Source organism: Rhinoderma darwinii, chromosome 4 (assembly GCF_050947455.1).
Source record: "Rhinoderma darwinii isolate aRhiDar2 chromosome 4, aRhiDar2.hap1, whole genome shotgun sequence".
Classification (NCBI taxonomy): Eukaryota; Metazoa; Chordata; class Amphibia; order Anura; family Rhinodermatidae; genus Rhinoderma; species Rhinoderma darwinii.
The window spans coordinates 219,048,460-219,070,513 of NC_134690.1; the positions used below are offsets into that span (position 1 = coordinate 219,048,460).

Consider the following 22,054-nt stretch of genomic DNA (forward strand, 5'->3'; position numbering starts at 1 on the left):
ATTCCCACGCTTCCTGTACCTCTTCCACACTCTCCCAATTTACCTCACACCCAAAGACGAGCGCAGAATCAACTCTCTCTATAGAATCTTTATCTGGGGCGGGAAAAGATCCAGAATAGCCTATATCATCCTGCAACAGCCCAGGGGTAATGGGGGTATTAACTTCCCCAATATTAAGCACTACAATCTAGCAGCTTTATATCGGTATATCTCTGACTGGATCCACAACACCTCTGTATACACCTCCTTACCTCTGGACTCGGCATTGTTCATGGGGAACGCTTTATCAGGACTCTTGCATCTTCCTTATGGGAGCCTGACGAGGGAAACAAGGGCCAACCCCTTACTATTTACTACATGGAAGGCATGGCAGAAGATAAGATCTCTCTTTCATCTTTCTCCTCTGCTATCTCTTCATATGCCCTTGGTATGTAACCCTGACTTTCAGGGTATGTACACACGATGAGAGGCATTTACGTGTGAAAAGACAGACTGTTTACAGCTGCCTCGTTTCACACGTAAATGCTCCTCCTCGTAATTTACGAGGCGTCGAGACGCTCGTAAATCTTGAGCTGTGCTTCATTGAGTTAAATGAAGAACAGCTCAAATTACGTGGCAAAGAAGTGCCCTGCACTTCTTTGCCGAGGCAGTCCATTTACGCGTCGTCGTTTGACAGCTGTCAAACGACGACGCGTAAATTACAGGTTGTCTGCACAGTACAAATGAATGGGCAGATGTTTGCCGACGTATTGCAGCCCTATTTTCAGACGTAAAACGAGGCATAATACGCCTCGTTTACGTCTGAAAATAGGTCGTGTGAACCCAGCCTCAGGATGGTAACCCTGCTGCCGTCTTCCACAGATGGTACAGGCTGGGGCTCACTTCTGTGGGGCAATTTGTGAACATAGAAGAGCGTAGGATGTTTTCCTTTACGGAGATATGTTCTAAGTTTCCGAATCACCAGATTGATCTCTTTAGCTATATGCAAGTCAAAAGCTACTTAACAAAGATACTACCACCGCTACCTGACCAAGAATGGAACCCATGCCTGCGACATCATTTTTCAAAACAAAACTACCTCAGGGGTCAAATCACTCGTAATTACCAATTTATCCACGTTCCCTTAGATTATTCTCAAACCCAAACCCCCCCTAACCAAATGGCAAACAGATGACCACACGCTCACCTACAACCATTTTAGCGGCCTTGACGCAGGCACATCAATTTCTCCCTTCGGCACGTTTCCTGGAGATGAGATTGAAAGTCTCCCATAGGTCATACCTAACACCGCATATAGGGCACAAAATAGGCGTCTATCCCACCTCGCATTGCTTCAAATGCCACACACCTGAGGCTAACCTCTATCACTGTCTATGGTCCTGCCCAAATATCCAAAAACTTTCTGGTCCAGAATACAATCATTCACCTCTGAACACCTCACAAACTTTGTTCCTAACACAGCATTATGGGCAATCTTTGGGTACCTGGACCCTGATACACACCACTGTTCCCCCGGGGCGCACAGACTATTGCACTACGTGGTGGCAGCGGGGGTAAAGGCTATCCTACAAACCTGGCTTCATGATCAGGCCCCGCCGCTCAAAATGTTTTTGACAAGCTTTCCTATCTGATGAAGATGGATTGGATGGAGACATCTCTCCATAAAGAGCAAAAGGTCAAGCAATTTTTCAATACTTGGGAATCCTTTATCTCACTCCTCCCGCGGAACGTGCAAATGAAAATAAAACACTGCTTTGACTCCACTATATGGTTTAACGAACAGCTACTTATGGGGGACGCACCTATATTGTAACGGGTGTTCACTGCGAGTTGATGAGTTGTCGGGGATTCGGATTCTTATGATGCCTGCGGGGGTCACGCCTCTGATCTGCTTATTGGCGATCTCGCTTCTCGGAGAAAGCTTTTGGATAACATATCGGTGGGACTGGCACAGGGTATTTGGCTGGTTCCATGCCCATGCTATCGTCACACTGGGGTTGAAAACCCGAAGAGGAGGGGAGAGCCTGCATTTGCCTAATATGTAGATCCCCTCACCTGACTTATTGGAATTATGGATATGAGCTTAATAGTAACGGTTATGACTGTTATGTTTTTGTTCCCCTCCCCCCCCCCCTATTTTTGTTTACCTCTTTTATTTTATTTATTTTTCTCCTTTTTTATTTATTGTTTTATCCCATTATTTGATCTTTCTCGATGTCTTGTATATTTCTCAGCCCCCATCCTCCCCTTTTTACTTTTTGTACCCCTTATTGGAAAATGTTAATAAAAACAATTTTGAAAAAAAAAAAAAAAAAAAAAAGTTGTAAATAAAGTTATCCCTTAATGGGTTAAAAAAAAAAAAATATATGTAAAAGCCCTCCTCCCAAAAAAAAGTCATTATTATGCATAAAATATATTTTACATACATACATTACATTAAAAAAAAAATACAAATATTGTGTATCTACATGACCATAATAACCTGTTAAATTTATTCTTTTTTTTTTTTTTTTTTCAAATATATTTTTATTCAAAGTCAGAACAGTTACAGGTATAAAGTACGTGTCACACATACAATAATAAGTACATCATATAACAATGTGTTCTAACTCCAAAATAATTTTTTCATTTTACTTATCATCAAGTTACAAGACAATGAATAAGGCAAAACAAAGCCGAACATCCCCTTCCCTCCCCCCAACTCTCCTCCATCTCGGTGGGCAGGTTCTTAACTAGCCAGTAGCATGTGTAGCGTGCCCTGGATACTCTGTGAACTATACCATGATGTGTGTTGAAATGTGCGCATGAACACCCCTATCTCCGCTGTGGAATAATGTTTCTCAATAAATATACGCCAAGTTTTAAAAAATTGTTCTGTAGACCTTTCTTTGTGTCTTTCCAGGTCCGTTTTATCATATCCCAATAAAGTTTTAAGAGTAGTCACAGCCTCCGCAATTCCCGGGACCGATGCCTGTAACCAGTGACGCAAGATGCACTTCTTGATAGCCAATAATGCCATATGGATTCCTTTCCGGGCTACTAAAGGTGGTCCCCCCCCCATCTGGATCCATGGGGATATAGTGAAACAGCACTGCCTGTGGGTTTGCGTGCACCTCTTCCCCCCAGGTGTCTTTAATAAATTGTAGAGCAAGGTTCCAAAACGCCCGAATTTGTGGGCATAACCACATCCCGTGAAGTAGATTAGCTTTATGTAGGTCACATTTAGGACAACTACGCAGATAATGTGCTGGAGCGTCCTTATAGGATAAATTAAAAGGCATATGTCGCTCTGTGCATAAGCCGGAAGTGCATCTCACGCCACTGCTCATTTACCATGACCTTCCTCATCCTCTCCCACCCTTCCCGAATTTAAATTAATTCTTCAGGTTATTTAGCATGAAACAAACAGATAAAAAACAAAAAAAATGCAGAGAATCGCTTTTTCTTTCATTCATGCGAAAAAAATAAAAAAAAATTCAAAACAATGTACAGTAAAACATTTTAACTCCCCCAAAACTGCACAGAAAAAAAAAATACTATTTCTCCAGCATAAAACATGGCATCAGAAGTCATGTCAATGGGAAAAAAAAAAAAAAAAAAAAGTTATGACTGAGAGCCAAAGCCGAAAAATTTATCTGGTCATTAAAGGGGTATTCCAGTTACAAGTTACCCCCTATCCGTAGGGTAAGGGGTAACTTGCTGATCGGTGGGTGTCCGACAGCTCAGACCCCACCGTTTACGAGAACAGGAAGCCCGAAGTTGCCTGAACCCAAGTTTGAACCGAGCGGCAGGTCGCTCATCCGCACTGCCGCTCCATTCATTCTCTAAGGGAGTGCCGAAGATAGCCGAGTGCAGTGTTGTAACAGGAAAACCGATTTAAGGTCTTTGGACTATTTTGTCAGGTTCATTACATAAAATGTAAAAAAAATTTTTTCAATAATCCCATAAAAGGATTTTGACTACAGATTATTTTTGTTTTACTCTGTAATATACTGGCATATATTTATATTCTGTACATTAGCCTGTGTATGACTAAGTACATAAACAGTTATTAGGGCAAAACAGCATAACAACCCTAACAGGCAATATGAGCAGCAGGGCTGTGGAGAGTCAGTTTTGCATGGTGTCGGAGTAGGTAGAAATTTTCCAAATTGAACTCAGACTTCAAAACAAAAATATTAAATATTATATTTGATTAATATTGCATTAATTTATTAAATTCAGTGTATTGCATATTTATTCACAGAAATGTAGTCGTTTTTTGTTCAGAAATTATATTCCAATAATTATATTTTATATTCTAAGCTGCCTGATTATTTACATAAGTGGTAAAATAAGTGGTTTACTACAGTTAATTTGGCATTACTAATAGTCATACATGAGCCATTTATAAAGGAGTTGGAGCTCCTTTTTTATCTAGTATAACGTATAGTATATTGTTTCGTATTTTTAACTGAAGAGGGGACTTAATAAAATCAGGGTTAAAGAGGTTTTGCTCCAATTCCGTGAAAGACGAGTGCTAAAAGATGGGCACTCTTTCTCCTTGAAAATATGCTGCAAGCTAAATACTTGGCAAGACTGGACTGCAGAGATGGCGGGTTGAGCTGACCGCTCACAGATGTGAGGACATATGGGAGCCAGTGCCAGTAAGCTACAACCTGTTGTACAGTGTCAGCAGTATAATGACAGAACAGGTTGGACCCCAGCTAATAGTGACATGATGTGAAGGGCAACCGTCACTGAGAGATACATGTGTGTAGCTATTCACTTCCTATACTGCCTTTTATCCAAGGCAATGCAATGGAGAAATGCACAACAAAGTGCAAACTCAGTTCTTTTCAGTAGTCCACTGAATAGAATGTGTCTAATTCTATTTCTATAAACATATAAGCACAGTAAGTAAATCACTGACAAAGACATGAAGAAAAAACAGGAGTGTGTATATGTATATAGGCTAACCCATGATTTTCTATTCTCTACCATTCCAAAAAGGGCAAAAACAAGATAATAGTTGAATTATGCAAAAGGATAATACAAAAAAAAATAAAAACCGATGTTATTAGGTGCATTGGAAAAAGTGTGAGACACCTGTTCCTGTCAAAGTGGCATTTGGAAGGTACACCTGACTTCATCCTATTAAGCACACATTGAACCTTTGAGATTATTTTTGTTTAATTTTTGCTGCATGATCCAAAACGATAAAAAAAAAAGTTTAGTCATGCCCAATCTCCTAGCTAATGTAATAGGCGATGTCACACTGACAACGCTAGTAAAAATTGTGTCCCAAAAGGTTTTTTTTTTAAAGTTATGAACTTTTCTAAATATGCATGAGGCTACACTAGACAAGTGGGTTTCACCACCAGCGAGTCTCCTGAGGTAAAGCTACTGATGCTGTCCTATCAGCATGAAGCTGCTTCACACGGTGTGAGAGACTGAGGCTAGAGGATGGGGGGTCAATTAAAAGAGCCATATCTCTGGCTGTGGACCACCTACAACAGTGGTTCTGGTGTCATGAAAATCGGGAATAGAAGCTGTATACTATATGATCACGCTGTGTTGCTGGGCATGGAAGAGGGAGAAACTGTATGATGCTGATGGGACAGCGTCATACCGAAAACATTTCACCGCCCAGAGTGAAAATAATGAGTAACCTCCCATTTGGCAAGTAATAAACGTTTAAAAAAAATAAATAAATTAGACTCTAGTTATCAGCATTATAGCGCCTATTAGATTAGTTAGGAAATATGGAATGAATAAACAAGTGACATATCCTCTATAATACAAATAAGGCCTCATATTCGTGGCTTTTCTGTGGTCTTGGACTGCACACTTCATTCACACTGCCTTCATGAGGCACCATATGCTACACTAGAACACATGCCCAAATTCAAGGCTTATATCACTAAAGTGAAAACGTAACTGACCACTATACCTGGGTGTGCCATCAAGAACCAGAGCCAAATGTTTCACTTTGATGTGGAGGATTTTCGTCCCACTCTACTTTGCAATATTGCTTTAATTCAGCCACTTGGAAGAGGTTTTTTTATTTTTTTTTATTTTTTTTTAGCAGCAACTGCCCTTTTAGTTTTCTACTACAGCAGCTCGCTCCATGGGGTTCAAGTCAGGAGATTGACAAGGCCATTTTAGTACCTTACTTTCTTTTTCACCATCCAGAGTTGGACTTGCTTTTGTACTATGAACAGTCGTCACGCAGTATAATTTAATAGTTTCTGCACTTTGGATCAAAGACGGATTACCGGACATTCTCGGACAGGATTTTTTAAGAGAGCAGAATTGATGGTTCTATTATTATGGCAAGTTGACCTGGCTTTGAAGAATTCCCACATATTACCACCATGTTTAAATTATGCGAATATTTGTCTAGTGCTGTGTTTCCCAAAAAGATCCACTTCCAACTCAATCTTCACCTTTACAAAGCTTGTGATGTTCTGTGGGTCATATACATTAGATCGTTCAGCCGACAGTTATTCCGGCCAAGCGTGCAAATTTAAAGGAGGAGAGGGTACAAGCCTGTGTGTTTCTCCTGTCTAGCAGTGGTTTCTGCCTTGAAACAGTTCCACTGATATAATTTTTGCCCAGTGTCCTTCTAATAGTGGAAGTTAGCGAATGCGTGCGAGGCCTATATTTCCTTAGACTTTGTTGCTCTCTTGGAGAAACTTTTTGATCTTGTGAATCATCTGGGAATATTCATCATTTTTTCTCTATTTGAAGATAATGGCTCTGACTGGGAGTCCCAGAAGCCTTATAAATGGCTTTTTAACTTCATATTGCTGGAAAGGTTGAACCCAATTTTTTAGTAACTAAGGACGTAATTACTTTTTCACCCAGTTTCTGTTGGATAACTTTTTTCTTCTTCAATAAAAGGAACTGATCATGGTTTATTTGATCTTTAGATCCATTGGAGACACATAGTTCAGCATAGGAGTTGTGATAACAAAACTATAGGATATTATTAATCAAGACTACAATACTTACAAAGGTGTTCCATTTTCATATTTTAGATGTATTGGAGTACTAAAAAAGTTTTAAAAAGTAATATATCCTTTAAAATGTATCTGGATAATAAAGCATATGAGGACAGAAGGCTGGAGCCATTTTGAAAAGGTGTTGAGAACAGAGAGTGGCACTTGTGACCGCCACGGCGAGGGCATTAGACATCAGTTTCTTGGTCATGCAACTAACATAACCACGACTAAAGGGCGACGTTGCAGCACCCCCCCTCCCCTACATCATACTGTCAGCAGTTTTGAGGCCTCAAAACTGCTAATAGATTCCCTTTAAAAGAAGAAGTCAATTATGATGCTACACCAATGTCACGGTCACAGCCAGGGAAGAGCCTGTACAGCATATGATCACTTCTGCTATTTTGCCTCACTTACATTTTGCCCCAGAACTGCCTTTCTAGCTCAGGATCAACAAGTGAGTGATTCAGTAGTGAGGGCCCGCCTCACAGTTTGAGAAAGGTTGCTCTTTACTAGGCCACCATACGTTCATTATGAGTCCTTAACTTCTAATCAGGCTGTAATTATGTGACGTGACATTCTTCATAAAAGGGTATTTATTGAAAATTTCTGGTAAAGATTTGTGGAAATGCTGTGAAAATATAAAAAATCGGCAGCATACCGGTTTAGCATTTTTATTGAATTTTGACAAGGATTTCCCCCACTGTATGGCGAAGAGTGAAATTCCACATGTTGCAATACACACGTGGACTTTTCATCTAAGGTTTATGAAAAAAGAGGACACATATTTCTTAAGATTAGTATACTTCAAAAGCAGCGAGTCAATATTTCCCTCCTCGTTACTACAGGCAAACCTATTTTTCTCGGTTCATTTTTTGGCAACAGTGCCCTCCTAGTGCAGGTTTTGTTGAAAAGAGACAATTTTTCTGCACACAACATTCTCCTTTTAGTCAATGTTCATGGTCACAATAGATTACGGTGGTTCCTTTCGCAGTCAAGTTTTTTGGAAAAATGGAAACCCACTAAAATAATAGAATCTGTTTCAAGTTCCATTTACAAACGATTTTTGGACATAGAGGACAACAGAAAAAAATTTAACAGACCGGTTTAAAAAATAATAAGCCCCACAAAAATAGAACAGCAGCATGAGTCACAGTTATTTACTTACCGTAATTATTAAGACATTATACCACAATAGTGGACACTTGACTAGTAATTACAGACTATGAATCTTAATGGTTTCTGTTTACGTTCCCTATACCGTAACTCCATTCTAGATTATAACAGTTGTATGCATTCACTTACCAACAAACTAAAAAAAAATATATATATATATATATATATATATACACACACACACACACACACACACACACACACACACACACACACACACACACACACACACACACACACACACACGTAATAATAGGAATGACTTCTAGTGGTCATTACATATTGGCAGTCAGAGGCGTAACTTGAAGCTCCTGTGCCTCAATGTGAAATCTGTAACAGGGCCCCCCACCTACCATGTGCCATTTGTAATAAAGGTGTCTTCTCATGTAGCAGAAGGGCTTTTGGCCCCCCCTAAGGCACCAGGGCTGGGTGTGACTACTACCTCAGCACCCCCTATAGCTACACATATGATGATCGTGTATTTCCAAATGTTCATAGTTTAACATGGTGAGCAAAGTGTTTTCGGAAACTATTTATGGAATTTTACCAAATAGTGTATTTAAGACTATTTACTCCTAAGGCCAGGCATTTTCTTTTTCTTAAGAAAGCTGGAATGGATGGACTTTCGAAATATGCGAACATATGGTAAGAAGAGTTTTGAACTTCTTAAAGCTGCTTTAGCAGCAGCATCTTTACGTGTTGCAAACAACAATGCAATACTATATTTAAATCAATTCAATATATTTACAATGCAGAGATCACATCTTAACCTGTTAGACACTGGAAATTTAGGCCATACATTTACTTTTAGTTGGTTCAGAGCATGAAAAGGTTAATATATGGCAAGCACTCTCTCTCCAGATAAGTAGAAATGAAAATCTGCGCTCCTGATATTCAGAGCAGTGGAAAACAAACAGACGGGCCCTGTAGCGATATATCCAATCTGTCCCAGCAAAACATCTGACAGCTGCAACACTAACAAAATTAACAGTGGATGAATTAGTACCAGACGCTAAACAGTTGCCATGGAGAGAATCATCCTCCTAGTTTTAGGTTCCAGCATGGTAGGGGATGGGAGCAAAAAATTCCGCAAAGGAAAAAGCAAATTAGCTCTAAAAATGAGCTCTTCATCTGTAGTGTGTGTGTTTTTTGCAGCCCGTGCCACAAATCACTAATATCTGAACATGATTTTAAAACTATTATTTTTTTATTTTTACTGTTAGCAGGTCACGTACACAGATTCTGGTCTGCAGCAGAATTACTGAAGAAAATTGTCCAAGGATAATCTTTAATGCACAATACAGTGAAACCTCCTCAGAAGACCACCCCTTTGAGGAATAATCCCCACCATTTATTGCCTATGGAAGCTGCCCCTCTATAAGCAGACCACCCCCTATCTTACCAAAGACCACTTTATTGAGCATATTTTTCCGTGAGAACCCCTTTAAAAAGACCTCAAATTGGACTTGCACTCGCTAAAATCATCTGGATATGGGTGCATGCCGCATCATTGGACCGAAGAAAACAGGAGGAGGAGACTTTCTGGCAAATCACAGGAGAGAAGCTGCTGGTATCGCAACACAGGATTGGGGCAAAGAGAGAAGGAGAAGGGAGGCTGTCAGAGAAGAGGAGGGTGCACCATGCATTATGCTGCACTGAACAGCCCGCGGGATTGCAGAGCAAGGAAGACTTCTGTCACGATCTAGGGATATGTGGACCCACTAGGCCGCTCCGCCTTAGCGGAGAGGCAGCTGGCCAACTCACAGTCTATGGAAGAGGTTCGTAGCACAAGGGTACCTGAGATAGTCCAGACGGTGGCAGGGGCTTTGGCACAGATGAGGCTAGATGTGAAAGGTTGCACCAGACGTGGCGGATGGCACCAGGAGTGGCAGACTACACCAGACGTGGTGTATTCCAGAAGGCGTGGCAGGTAGTGCCAGACATGGCGGATGGCAGAGGACACCAGACGTGGTGTATACCAGCAGGCGGCACAACACGACTTCAACACTAGTCAGGCTCAGGAATGAAACACAGCACGGAATACAGGAGACAGGTAGCAGGGCACGGGAACACTGCGAGCAGGAAAACACTAAGGGACCATTCGCAATACAAGCACAGTAAAACTACAACGCGCAGGCAAAGAGTGTAAGGGCGGAACCCTTTTTATAGTCCAGGGTGCTCTGGCGATAGGTTAGGGAACTTTTAGAGAGTGCACACGCTGGCCCTTTAAGGCCAGGGACGAGCGCCCGCACACACCCTATTGCACAGTCCAGGACGGGAAGGCTGCGCTAGCTGGCGATCATGGCCGTTCGGCTTGGGTGAGCGGCAGCAGTCTGCGACCGCATTCATAACAACTGCAGACTGCCACTGGGGTGTTAAGGTTAGCAGTGAGGGGGGATATGGAAAGCTCAGCATGACTGGACTGGAGCAATAATGGGGACCAGGAATGAGGGAGAAATGCTGGGGACTAGGAATGAGAGGACTATTTATTTGTGTGCTGTACATGTTTGCTGACTGCATTACACCCTTTAACCTGCATTCTGTGTACTTTTTTCTTCGCGAGCACTACCGCCACAAAAAACATTTTTCTGTGCTATTTTTGGATGGTCGGCTCCGGCTCAAAGAGGTTTCACCGTATCAAAAATATATTTTAGTGTTTTAAACAAAGGTCGTGATAAAAAGAGTAACAATCCCTATCTAACACAAACAATACATTTCCATTATTTAAGAAAAAAAATTAGAATGACATTTAAAATAAAAAATTAAAATAAGGATATCCAATAAAATAGAAGAAAATCATGGAATCTCTTGGAACTTTGCTAAATTACTATGGTATTCTTTGCCTTTTTTGTAAGAAGATTGTGATCAGTGAGGCAATTTCCTGGTGCTCTTCTTATTAATTACTCAGTGAAAAAGTGCAGCTATTTCCAGGGCGCATAAAACATATAGTGGAATTCCTTTAACCCACTTAGAGGGACCTGATATTTTCTCTAATGTTCTGGATAATAAAATGGTCAAAGAAAAGTTTATAGAATTTGCTTTTAAAAGTGGAAACAATGCAGAAAAACATGTTTCTATTACTTTGTTTTCCGGCCGCTGCTTGTTCCAATGAGTACAATTAAGGTGACTGCGTTGCGACCCAGCAGTGCTCAAATCTTTTTCTAACTCCTTTAGACTTCATTGTGGTGGCCTGAAATCGTGAGATATGCCATAAATGCAAAAGTACAGTAGTATCAAAAAGACACCCCGTTTCATAGAAATAGATAAATGTTGCAGAATTAAACCATCCAAAGGATTTTATTATCCCCATTATGTGGTGTTAGTCACCCCATTATAGTGTATGTTCACCTTCAAAGACCATCCTACAGTTCAGATATAGAGTTAGTAAACTTATAAAGTTTAGCAACCTTATAAATACATTATTTATCTTATAGTCCTAGGTTTGTCCAGAGCTCCACTGATTTAAAAATAATTTTTTAGGTCTCCTATGCTACCCTATATGGGTCCAGCATGTTATAGAGGGAGAGATGCTGAGCTTGTGGCTATATAGGTTTTATATTATTTGATTTAGTATTTTCATGTAAAACTCTATTTAAATGCTGCCAGGACCCGTAAAGAAAGTCTGTGAGTCCTTCTTTCCCCCCGTCCCCATAGAGTGATTGACAGCTTTTCCCATATAAGTTTGAATACAGGGAGAGGTGTCAAACAGCTTATGTGGGTGGGAAAATGCAGGACTTAAATATTTTCTCTAGGAGTCCTGGAAGCATTTACATGTTACATGAAAATAATCAAATCCTAGAAAACAATGTCTCACTGAGTTTAGTGTCTCCCCATCTATCCTAAGCTGCTCTCACATAGGGAAGCATTGGAGACCGGACAGATCTGCTTTAAAGGGGTTGTGCCAAGATCTACATTTATCACCTATCCACAAGGTAGGTGATAAATGTATGACACCACCAATCCCTAGAACGGGGGTCCTGAGCCCCCCGTTCCTCCTCACCGCATGACTGAAGTGAGGAGGAGTTTGAATGGCATGGCAGTCGAGCATTTGCGCTACCGCTCCATTCAAAGTCTATCAAACTGACAGGTAGCCGAGTACAGTACTACATTTTTATGCACACTATGTTTTGAAGATTTAATAGGACACAGGGCTGCAGTATTTGGCGTGCCGCAAGAGATGGTCTCATGCTTTTATTCTAGGTCTGTCTTGTAAGTATGGAATAAACACGTGGAGTTTGTAATTTTCCTAAGGTAGTGAACTATCTCCTTTTTTTTCCTCCCTTGTTGGAGATTTCGACCATCGATTACAAGTATCTACACAGCAAGCTGTTACACTACCGTGTGGAACTACAACTACCACCGAGATACACGCCAGTGGAAGTTTGGATTGTCTTCTTTTGCATGCAAGCTGGGGGAAAGGAGAACCCTTGATGGACACTACAGACTTTATGCCTACAACCGCCTGAGCGGTAAAATCTAACATGACACCATTGTAACAGCAAAGCGTTTCCATACTAATGAAATTTCAGCATCTAACATAAGAGACTGTTGAACAGCAGCCTTAATGAAGGTTTGTTCCACAAAATATAGATGCCAAGAGTATCTCCCCTACTCTACCCTCCCCAGAACTGAAGTCTCTTGCAACACATTGCCTTCATAAACATAGCTAGTCCCTCTGGTATAAAAGGAATGTAATGCTTCAGCAGCTAGTTAAAAAAAAATATGTATGCCTCCAAAGGACGAAGAGCAACAGACTGGCAGTTGCTGGCCAACTTCTATCTAATGTGAGCAGGCGGAAGTAATAAAACCTCCTGTTAACCCTGGTGGGGACTGCAGCTTGCTGTGGTGGGGGCACTGTCACTGTGCCATTTCACCACGGTCTGTTCAGCATTGGCATCAGACGGGTCTGGTGTGCAGCTTGAGACTCTGTCAAACCAAAGACACAGTTCTGAAGAGACCAGTTGCAACATACCACTCATATGGGTGACAGGGTCACAACAGGACCAGGGCTGACCGTACCAACATTATTAAAATCGCATAAAAGAAACATTAAAACAAACCTTTATTACATTTGCTTCTAAATGAATAAGTTAGTTAATATAGTGCTAGGCGCAGTACAGATTAGGCAGTGATGCCGTTCCCTGCACAGTAGACCCGAAAGCACAGCTGTGCAGGGGAAAAAAACAAAGAGTCTGAAGCACTAAATCCACCCTGCAGCAGTTAATTCTCAGGATCGGTGGGGGTCCAAAAGACCCCAAAAGAACAGAAAGTGATGACATATCCTAGGGATTTGACATCACTTTTTGTGATCGGAATAACCCTGTAGAACTTATTATGAATGACATTTACTAGTTCAGCTATAAGAATGAAAAATATATATCCAGGTCTATTATTAGCGAATATAGAGAACTCGGCATAACCATGTGGTCATACATTCATTGGAACTGCCGCTGTACAATAAATTGCAGTGCAGCTTTCCCTTGTAATATCAGCTCACTGTAAAAGCAGTAAGACCACATTGGCTAGGGGTGTACTCTTTTTTGAGAAGGGGTTACCATGTGTTTCTGAGATCATCTTTATCGGACAGGACATGTAGACACTTTAGCTCTGTGAAGGGACATGTACATGCGGTGTTAACTATAGTTTACTAGAATCTGGCCAGACAACAGACCACCAAGAGAATAATCATGAGGATTTTTAATGTTACTATAATGTAGCTTACACAAAACACACCGTGATTTCACTGCAAATAACTACATTGCAAAATGTCATACGTTTTCCCAAAATATTTTTTTTTCTATTTTATTTTTTATTTGGTAGCACTTTCCTTTAAGTAAAATAAGAGTAAAAAAAAACTCGGTTTTGGCTTATTTTATACCCAAAGACATAAGCTTCCAGAAGAATACGTAACCAACCACATTATGTGCGTCTGGAATTTTCAAAGTTACATATAGAACAGAAATTGCACCACTGTCATTTCTACAGGCGGTGAGAATATGACTAGAATACTTTGTTCTTCATGGTGTTTAGAACCCACTAAAGTAAAGAATGCTTTACACACGAAAAAAAACTTTCTTACTACCTGGCCCCCTCTTTAAACTTTAGTACCCTCACATTGTTATGGATGGCATTTTCTGGCACCTTTACTGGTGGTAAATGTTCTTCCTCAACACAATGACACCTCATAGATAAACCGAACACCCACTTTCTAAATTTATGAATAATTTGGAAAAATATAAAATTTAGAGATAGTTTCTCTCTTAATTGCCAGTGACAATGTTCCCTAATAGGGCATATGGAAAGAAGGACTATCCCTTTAACTAAACTTTCATTTAGCCACAAGTGTAGCGGTTCAAGCACAAGATGATAGTACTCATTGTACAGATAAGGCCCTGTTCACGTCACATCAGAGCCTTCTGCCAGAGGTGTATGTCAGGAGTATTTATTGGCGTATGCCACTGTATAGGCATACAGTGGTATAAAATTTCTATGGGGGTTCCATTGTAAAACCAACGGATACTGCGTGGTATATGTATTTTTACTGGATGCCTCAGTAGTGAATAGCAAGTTCCATACAGTAAAAAAATAAAAGAAAATAGAACAGTAAAAAATAATTTATTTATTTAATTATTGATGCCTACCTCGGACTTAAACCAAAAGGACACGCTTTTGGTATATATCAGGTCAATAGGGCTCTATGGATATGTTTGGAGTATTCGTGCTGAACGCAGTGTTCAAAAGTGATGTGAACACAGCCTGATAAACAGTGTTTACCTTGAAAATACTTTGAGGATGCATTTTCCTACAATGTCAGCAATGCAAGAGGAAGGAAACTGTGCCATTACGTGACAAAAATGCTTTATTAAGCATGATAGCAAGGAGCAACCTTGGACAGGTGGCTGATGTCTTCTACTATGCAGTATCCTACCTCCTAGTCCTATAGAGCACCACTGCAATACTTCCCCTTTGCTGCCGGAATTATCTTTTGCCTAATTTCTTAACATAGATCGTACCAGTCACTTTTCTATTGCAAATATTCATTTTCTTACAAAGTATTCAACTAAGTTATTTTGAGTTTGTGGATCATTGAACTTGCCAGATTATATTCACAATACTGATGCCTATCAATTAAATGAGAACTTGTGCCCCATTAAGGGTAGTCAAAATTCATGAAAACTGATCATAAACTTGCTCAGTAAGGTCACCAGTTTCTTGAAATGTAGTAGAATTTTGAAAGCGCTCCCTGTTTCGGAACAAGCTTTTGAATACAGGACCGTAAAACGGTATCTCCTGAATAGGAACTTCTGATATGTCAATCACACACATGAATGTTGGTCAGATAGACGGGATCAGTTTTATTGTACAGAATAAACAGGTCCCAGCACTCTATAAAAATCAGCTTGTTTCATTGCAGAGGTGGCTGCTTGCGCACAGACTTCTCTGCTGTAAGCGAAGACCAGGACCTATTAGTTTAGGACATCAGTGGCGGTCCCAATTTAGGTGATCCTATTGTAGAAATAGCCAATTAAGCTTATTAAACTACTAGTTAAAGCCACTGATTATTGAATATTATACCATTATGTTAATTTTTTTGGTCCGCAATTTTGTCAAAGCGCACTACAAGAGCACAATTTGGTAGCAACAACCATTTTTAACAGAAGCTATCTGCACATTGTCACTTGACCTGAACGAAACAAGCACCAATAAAGCACTATTGCTTGGCAGCAGAGCCTCTTAAGAGAACAAAACGTCCCACTCGGTCAGGAAGGACCACATCTGTGAGCCAGCAGAGCACATAATTAGGTTGGTGATTAAGTGATTAGCCGTCTTCTGCCCAGTATTGTTGAAATAATAAAATAGGACTTCCAAGCTAAATGAACTCGGTACACAAGCTGCAGAAGAGCATGCTCTGGTAGTTCACATGAAATGATCACCACCAGGTCTGGCCAAAGAAAACAAAATCATTTGTAGGACATTTACACATTAAGGCCATGTTCAACAGTGCTAACATACAATTCTCTGCTAACATACGATACTCTGTATACCTGAAAAGGAGTATTGTAGTCCGATAACGATATCAAGTTGTAAAGCTAGCCGTAGACAAATGCATGTTTTACCTGTGTGTCTATAGTAACAAAACAATTAATAATGACTAATGAGAATTTCCTATAAAAAATATTGATAGAGTAGCTTTAGCACGCAGGCACGCACGCACCTAGCTGGCATTTACAGCTCTCTACTAAGTGATATATTGAGCAACATACCTATTTTTACAGTCCAGACAGCCTGGAGGTCTGCAATACACCCAACAAAGTCCCTACTTAATTTTAATATGCAACCACCCAATAAACTAAATATAGAAGTGAGCTTTAGGATGAATTTTTAATATTTAAATCGTTACACCCCCCCCCCACTCCCCAATATTATAATGTATGCTTGGATGCCGCTTGCATTGAAGATATTTGGGGGTGGAAATGCTCTTTGCACAATTACTTACTTTTGGCAGAGCTGGCTAAAGAGCATTTTGGGGGTTACAGGTTCTTTTCCTGGCTCTTTCATACTGTGCAGGAATAAAATCACTGCTGACGTGAGAGGACCGGGATTAGGCAGGCTGATCACTAACGGATCCTGTACGAGAAGAAAAAAAATATATAGTATTTAGTACACAAAAACACCTGCTGGTCACAGAAGAGAAGTTATGATTATCATTAAAAATCTTTTTGAGATGTAAGATTATCATATGATGGACATCAATAAGCGCATGTTAATTCAGCATTAAGTCGCTTTTTCGCCTATCATATCAGGTATATAGAAGAATCACAAACTCTTATCTCTGATTGCAGGTATCTCTGATTGCAGTCATAAACGGGATCGCCGACGCGAACAAAGTGCCAAAATAGTACATCACCGGGCAGAAAAAGTACTCTGCCGGCGACATAATATTACAGCACACTATAGGAACAAGTTAAAAGATTGGAGATTGTCTAGAAAAAACTTGGGAGACTGCAAAAATAGTACCTGTGTTCTGACTGGTCTGCAAGGAGAGTATGCAAAATTCTGATAATATTTTAGGGAATTGCTATTTATGTACATAATTGGCAATGTGGCTTTATTTTAAAAAAAAATTAAAAATAAATAAATAAAATAATGCCTCTAAGTTTCTAAGAAAGAACAGATTTATAGGAGATAGACGATAAAATATTAACATGTACAGGATCTTTGAACATTCATCTCCGGTGAAGGCACAACCTAATGTTTCTAGCAAATCTACTTTATGATCTTCCTCCTAAACAGATCTCTATATTTATAACGCAATGGTACAATAAGGAAAATGTCACTTTACATACAATTACCACGTTTTCTTCATTAAGGCAAATCTTTAATTTTGCATCCTTTTCTTTCATTCCAGACAGCTCTTCTGTTAACATGTGTGTATGGGCAAAATTCTGTAAACAAACAAAATTCATCAACCAACCTGCAAAACAATTCTTAGATGTTAGAAGTGCACTGCTCCTTTTAAAAAACAAACATTCACAATTTAAAAGGGGTCTTCAAGTCATTAACATTTATTATATTTTTAGAAACGTCAGATCAGTGGAGGTCTGACCACTGGGACCCCCACCAATTGCTAGAACAGGGTACCCAATCCTACTTTCCACTTCACTAGCACGTCAGCGATGAGGACAAGTCAATGGACCAGCGGCCGAGCATGTCCACTGCTGCTCTATACAACTCTATGGGAAATAAATAAACCATTAAACACTCACCCCTGAAAATGTCCATAAAAAATGTATTCTTCAAATACTATTTTTATTTTACATATTTTTGTACCCATTCATTTTTCAGGTTTTCTCCATTGACATACAATGCATTGTGAAACCATTCACACCGCCCCTTGATGTTTTTCCACATTACAACCTGGACTTAAATTTGATTTTAAATTGAACTTTATGTTATGGACATGACAAAATAGTCCAAACTGTTACACTGGAATGCAAAAAAACAAAACAAAAAAAAAAACCTGAAAATTAGTTTGCTATGAAACTCCTAAATAAAACAAATTAACTTTAGAAGTCACATAGTTAGTTGAGTAACGTCTCTCCGTTTGCCACTTGCCCAGGGCCCCCATCCCCACGTAGATACAATTGAGTACTATAGGCTGCAGGCCACGTTAGGCCTGCAGCCTATAAACGCTGGGACAGAATCCCTGCGCAGGCCGATGTGATAACGTCACTTGATTACGCAAGGGTCCCATCTGGAGGCTGTGGAGCTGCTCTGTCCGTCACAGGATTGGGGCTAGACAAGCACAATTTTTCTATTTTTGTGGGGCTGTGTAGCACTATCTACAAGAGGAATGCTGTGTCACTATCTACAGGGAGCATTATTAGGCCTGATTCACACAAACGTGATAAATGCCCGTGGGACGGCCGTTGAAACAGCGGCCGTCCCACGAACCTATGTAATTCAATGTGGCCATTCACACAGCTGTTGTTTCAACATACCGTGTGAAGGGTCCGTGCGAAAATAGGACATGTCCTATCTTTTCATGCATCACGCATCCCTCCATAGACTCAACTATGGTGGATGCCTGACATCGCGTCCCGCAGCGTTGAGCAGGGATGCACCTCGGACATTAAAAACTGCAGTTTTTCATGTCCGAGATGCGCAGTGCTCGTGTGAATCAGGCCTTACTGTGTGGGGGCACGGTTACTGAGGGGCACTTTTATTGCGTCGAGCACTAACAGATTATTACCATCTGAGACACTGTGGATTACAAGTTTGTTTAGTGGATGGGGTATAGGTGGGGAGGATGTTGGAAAAGCGAGAAACCAACATGTCTGTGTATGAAATTCTGCAGAGACAGGTCTTAGCTGGAATAAGATGTCCCAGTGGTCTGGGCTGGAGAAAAAATATTAAAAAAAAGGGGAAAATGAACAACTCTAGTCATGGAAAAAAAAATCACCTGTGAGTCACTTTATCTAAATATGCTGTAATCACTTAGATCGCCTGCAGAGCTCCTGTGTATAACTGGCATCTAACACAATATGGTGGTAATATTGGTCTTTGTATAGTGGTTTTTATTCAGTGTGGGGGTATTATTCAGTCACTATGTGGTGTGGAGGTATTATTCAGTAACAGTATGGTGGTATTATTCAGTCACCTTGTGGTTATGGTGTGGCGGTATTATGTGGACCTTATATTGTGCTATTATTGGTAATATTGGTCTTCTAATAGTGAGTTGTGTTCAGTAACAGTATGCAGGTAATATTTAATCTGTTATAGTGGTATGATTTTATAACTGTATATGTGTATAGATAATTTGTGTGTGAGAGGGGGGGACAAATGCTTTGGGGCTTATAAAACCCCTGGACGTGCATGAAATCAGCGACGCAGTTCTCTGCACACCGCCTTCTGAATGGACTGGATTATTGATACAGTAATTCAGCATTTGGGGCCCCACTTTTAACTTTGTCCAGGACCACACTTTGACTAAAACCGGCCCTGTCTGTGTGCAATCAAAGATGAGAGTAGATATTTGCATCTGTAATCGCAGCAAATGGTGGCTCAACAAAGTATTGACTTTCAGGGGGTGAATACTTCTGCACATTTAAGTTCTCTAGCTTTTGTCTTAATATTGGCTATGATCAAAGTATGTAAATAGTGATCTAAATGTTCATACACCAAAAGTCAAAATTATTGGCCAGTGTGGAAACCACCATTTATAAGACATCTCTTGATTATAAGAAATAATGAGCTACATTGTCAGGGCAGTGACCTAAGTAGCAAAACACTGGAAGAAGAGATAGAGGTCTTTGCCAGGATTGCACTAATTGGATACAGTAGCACTTGCCATAGATAGCCACAAACCATTCCATATAAGCAAATTAAATCCTGCACTCATTATCTGGATTGAGCACAACACAGGAATCCAGCACGACTGTTACCTATGCCCACACAGTGTTTTCAAGTGTGCCTATGCTTCAAATATTATTTCCAGCTAGAAAGGAATTTGCTCATTTAAGACATATTGGATTTGATTAGAATAATTAGAGAGAAAGAATTACAAAAACACTTAAAATAGAAAAAAAAAAAATAGGACATTTTTATGGCTTTCTTTATTCAATGATTGATGTGGGCAAGAAAAGGTCCAACATAATAAAAAAAAAAATCTCATTTAATAGAAAGGATCACAAATTCATACTAGTTGTTATTAATATATTTGCGTAAAATCCCTGAGAACCGATAAGAATATAAACACTGAAGAGCTGTGGAACAGTAAAGGCAATGTTCATTTTTGTGCAAACTGGTCTATCGGAAATTGAAATTTGGGTACAAGTGAAATGAGAATATATATTATTTTTTATACTTTATTTACTGGCTTGAATAGAGGCTGCTGTGGGTATCTTATACAATAATGCTATTGGAAATAAAATGCCAAACTGGTGTTCTCTTGGAATAAGTTTGGGGAATGTGTTTGAATACCGTTTAGACAACATTTGCAACCGTATGGCATACAGTTGTACATGTTAGGGAATACGCTTGAAGCATACATTGAGATTTTTGTGGCGTATACGCCAAATATGATATATAACGAGACAAAAGCATTGGCGGTGAACACAGATCTGGAAAAAAAAACTGAAACGAATGTAAAAATGTTTAGAAAAAACAAAAAATATTGCTTACACTGCTATGACCTCAAAGTCTAGTACCAGGTACATGGCTTCTGATCAGCTTCTGAGGACAAATACGGTCAGCTATAGACCAGAAAGTCTAATATTTAGCATTTAAAAGAATTCTAGTTGTACATTTATGAGAATATATCCTACAAAATACTATACCAACAATTCAATGCTACTTAATGCAAACTCAGTCTAAATGAGCAAATATACCATCTCTGTATGAAGAGGAAAACAGAAAATCACACACAAAAGTGAACAATAAGGAACATTATTTGCAATCAATGTATAAGTATAAAACTGACATTTTTTGGAAAGCACAAATCAGCAATAAGAACTAGAAACGTAGTCCTCATGCACACGACCGTGTTTGGTCCGTGATATACAGACCGTATTTCCCGGACCGATGGCCACAACGGTAAAGGAAGTGTGGCTATCGTGCAGTCCGTATATCACGGACCGAACACGGTCATGTGCACGAGGTTTAAGTTAGGGGTGGTCATCCATGATTCACGCTAAATGGACAGAACTTATGCTCCATCCACAGGTTTCACATTAAGACCAATGCGGTTCAATTTGTTTGTACATGATGAAGTTGGGATTTTCAGAAGCCACCTTGCTTCATAAGATTGCTGCAGTAAAACCAAAAGAAGAATGCAATAACAAAACATGAACTTTAGAGATTTACACAATGGAAATGTATCATAGTCTTGTAAAGGAGAAATACTCTAGAAAAACCTAACCTACTATATGAAACAGATATACCACACCAATACAACTGGTTACGTCCCTTTGGTTCCCATCGGCTTCTCTTGACGCAATTTAGGAGAGGTGAAGATGGAACATTTATTTCTAGCACTTGTCAAAGGTGTTTTTTAAAACCTCTTCACCTACCTGTCACAACTGCAGTGGGCAGAAAAAACACAATTATATGCTAGGTGGGCACTAGGGCATCCTTCTAAGGCCCTGTTCACATCACGTTTATGCCATACGTTTAGTGTGTAGACCAGGGTTCTCAAACAGGGCCAGGTAAATGGGCCGCACATAGAAAAAATTTGAAGTTGACGGGCCGCATTACTTTCAAATTTGATACAATACCAAATTATTGTTAATCTATTAGTTATTCAAACTACTAAAACAATACATTTCTATAACAATACTACATTACTATAATACTGCTTGATTTAAACTCACCGGAAATTTGAGTTAACAATCCAG

General features: G+C 39.8%; 1 protein-coding gene across 6 annotated transcripts in view; it reads right to left on the reverse strand.

The window, feature by feature from the left end:
- USP45 (ubiquitin specific peptidase 45) overlaps positions 1-22,054 on the reverse strand; it is a 132,387-nt gene that overhangs the window by 70,896 nt on the left and 39,437 nt on the right. For 4 of the 6 annotated variants that reach the window (XM_075862197.1, XM_075862200.1, XM_075862199.1 and 1 more), the window contains exons 7-8: positions 17,507-17,605; positions 16,657-16,787 (exon numbers count right to left, since the gene is read on the reverse strand). In XM_075862197.1, coding sequence (XP_075718312.1) covers positions 16,657-16,787; positions 17,507-17,605 — 230 coding nt within the window. The remainder of the gene's footprint in view (positions 1-16,656; positions 16,788-17,506; positions 17,606-22,054) is intronic. The other 2 variants (XM_075862198.1, XM_075862201.1) reach the window with 1 other exon arrangement.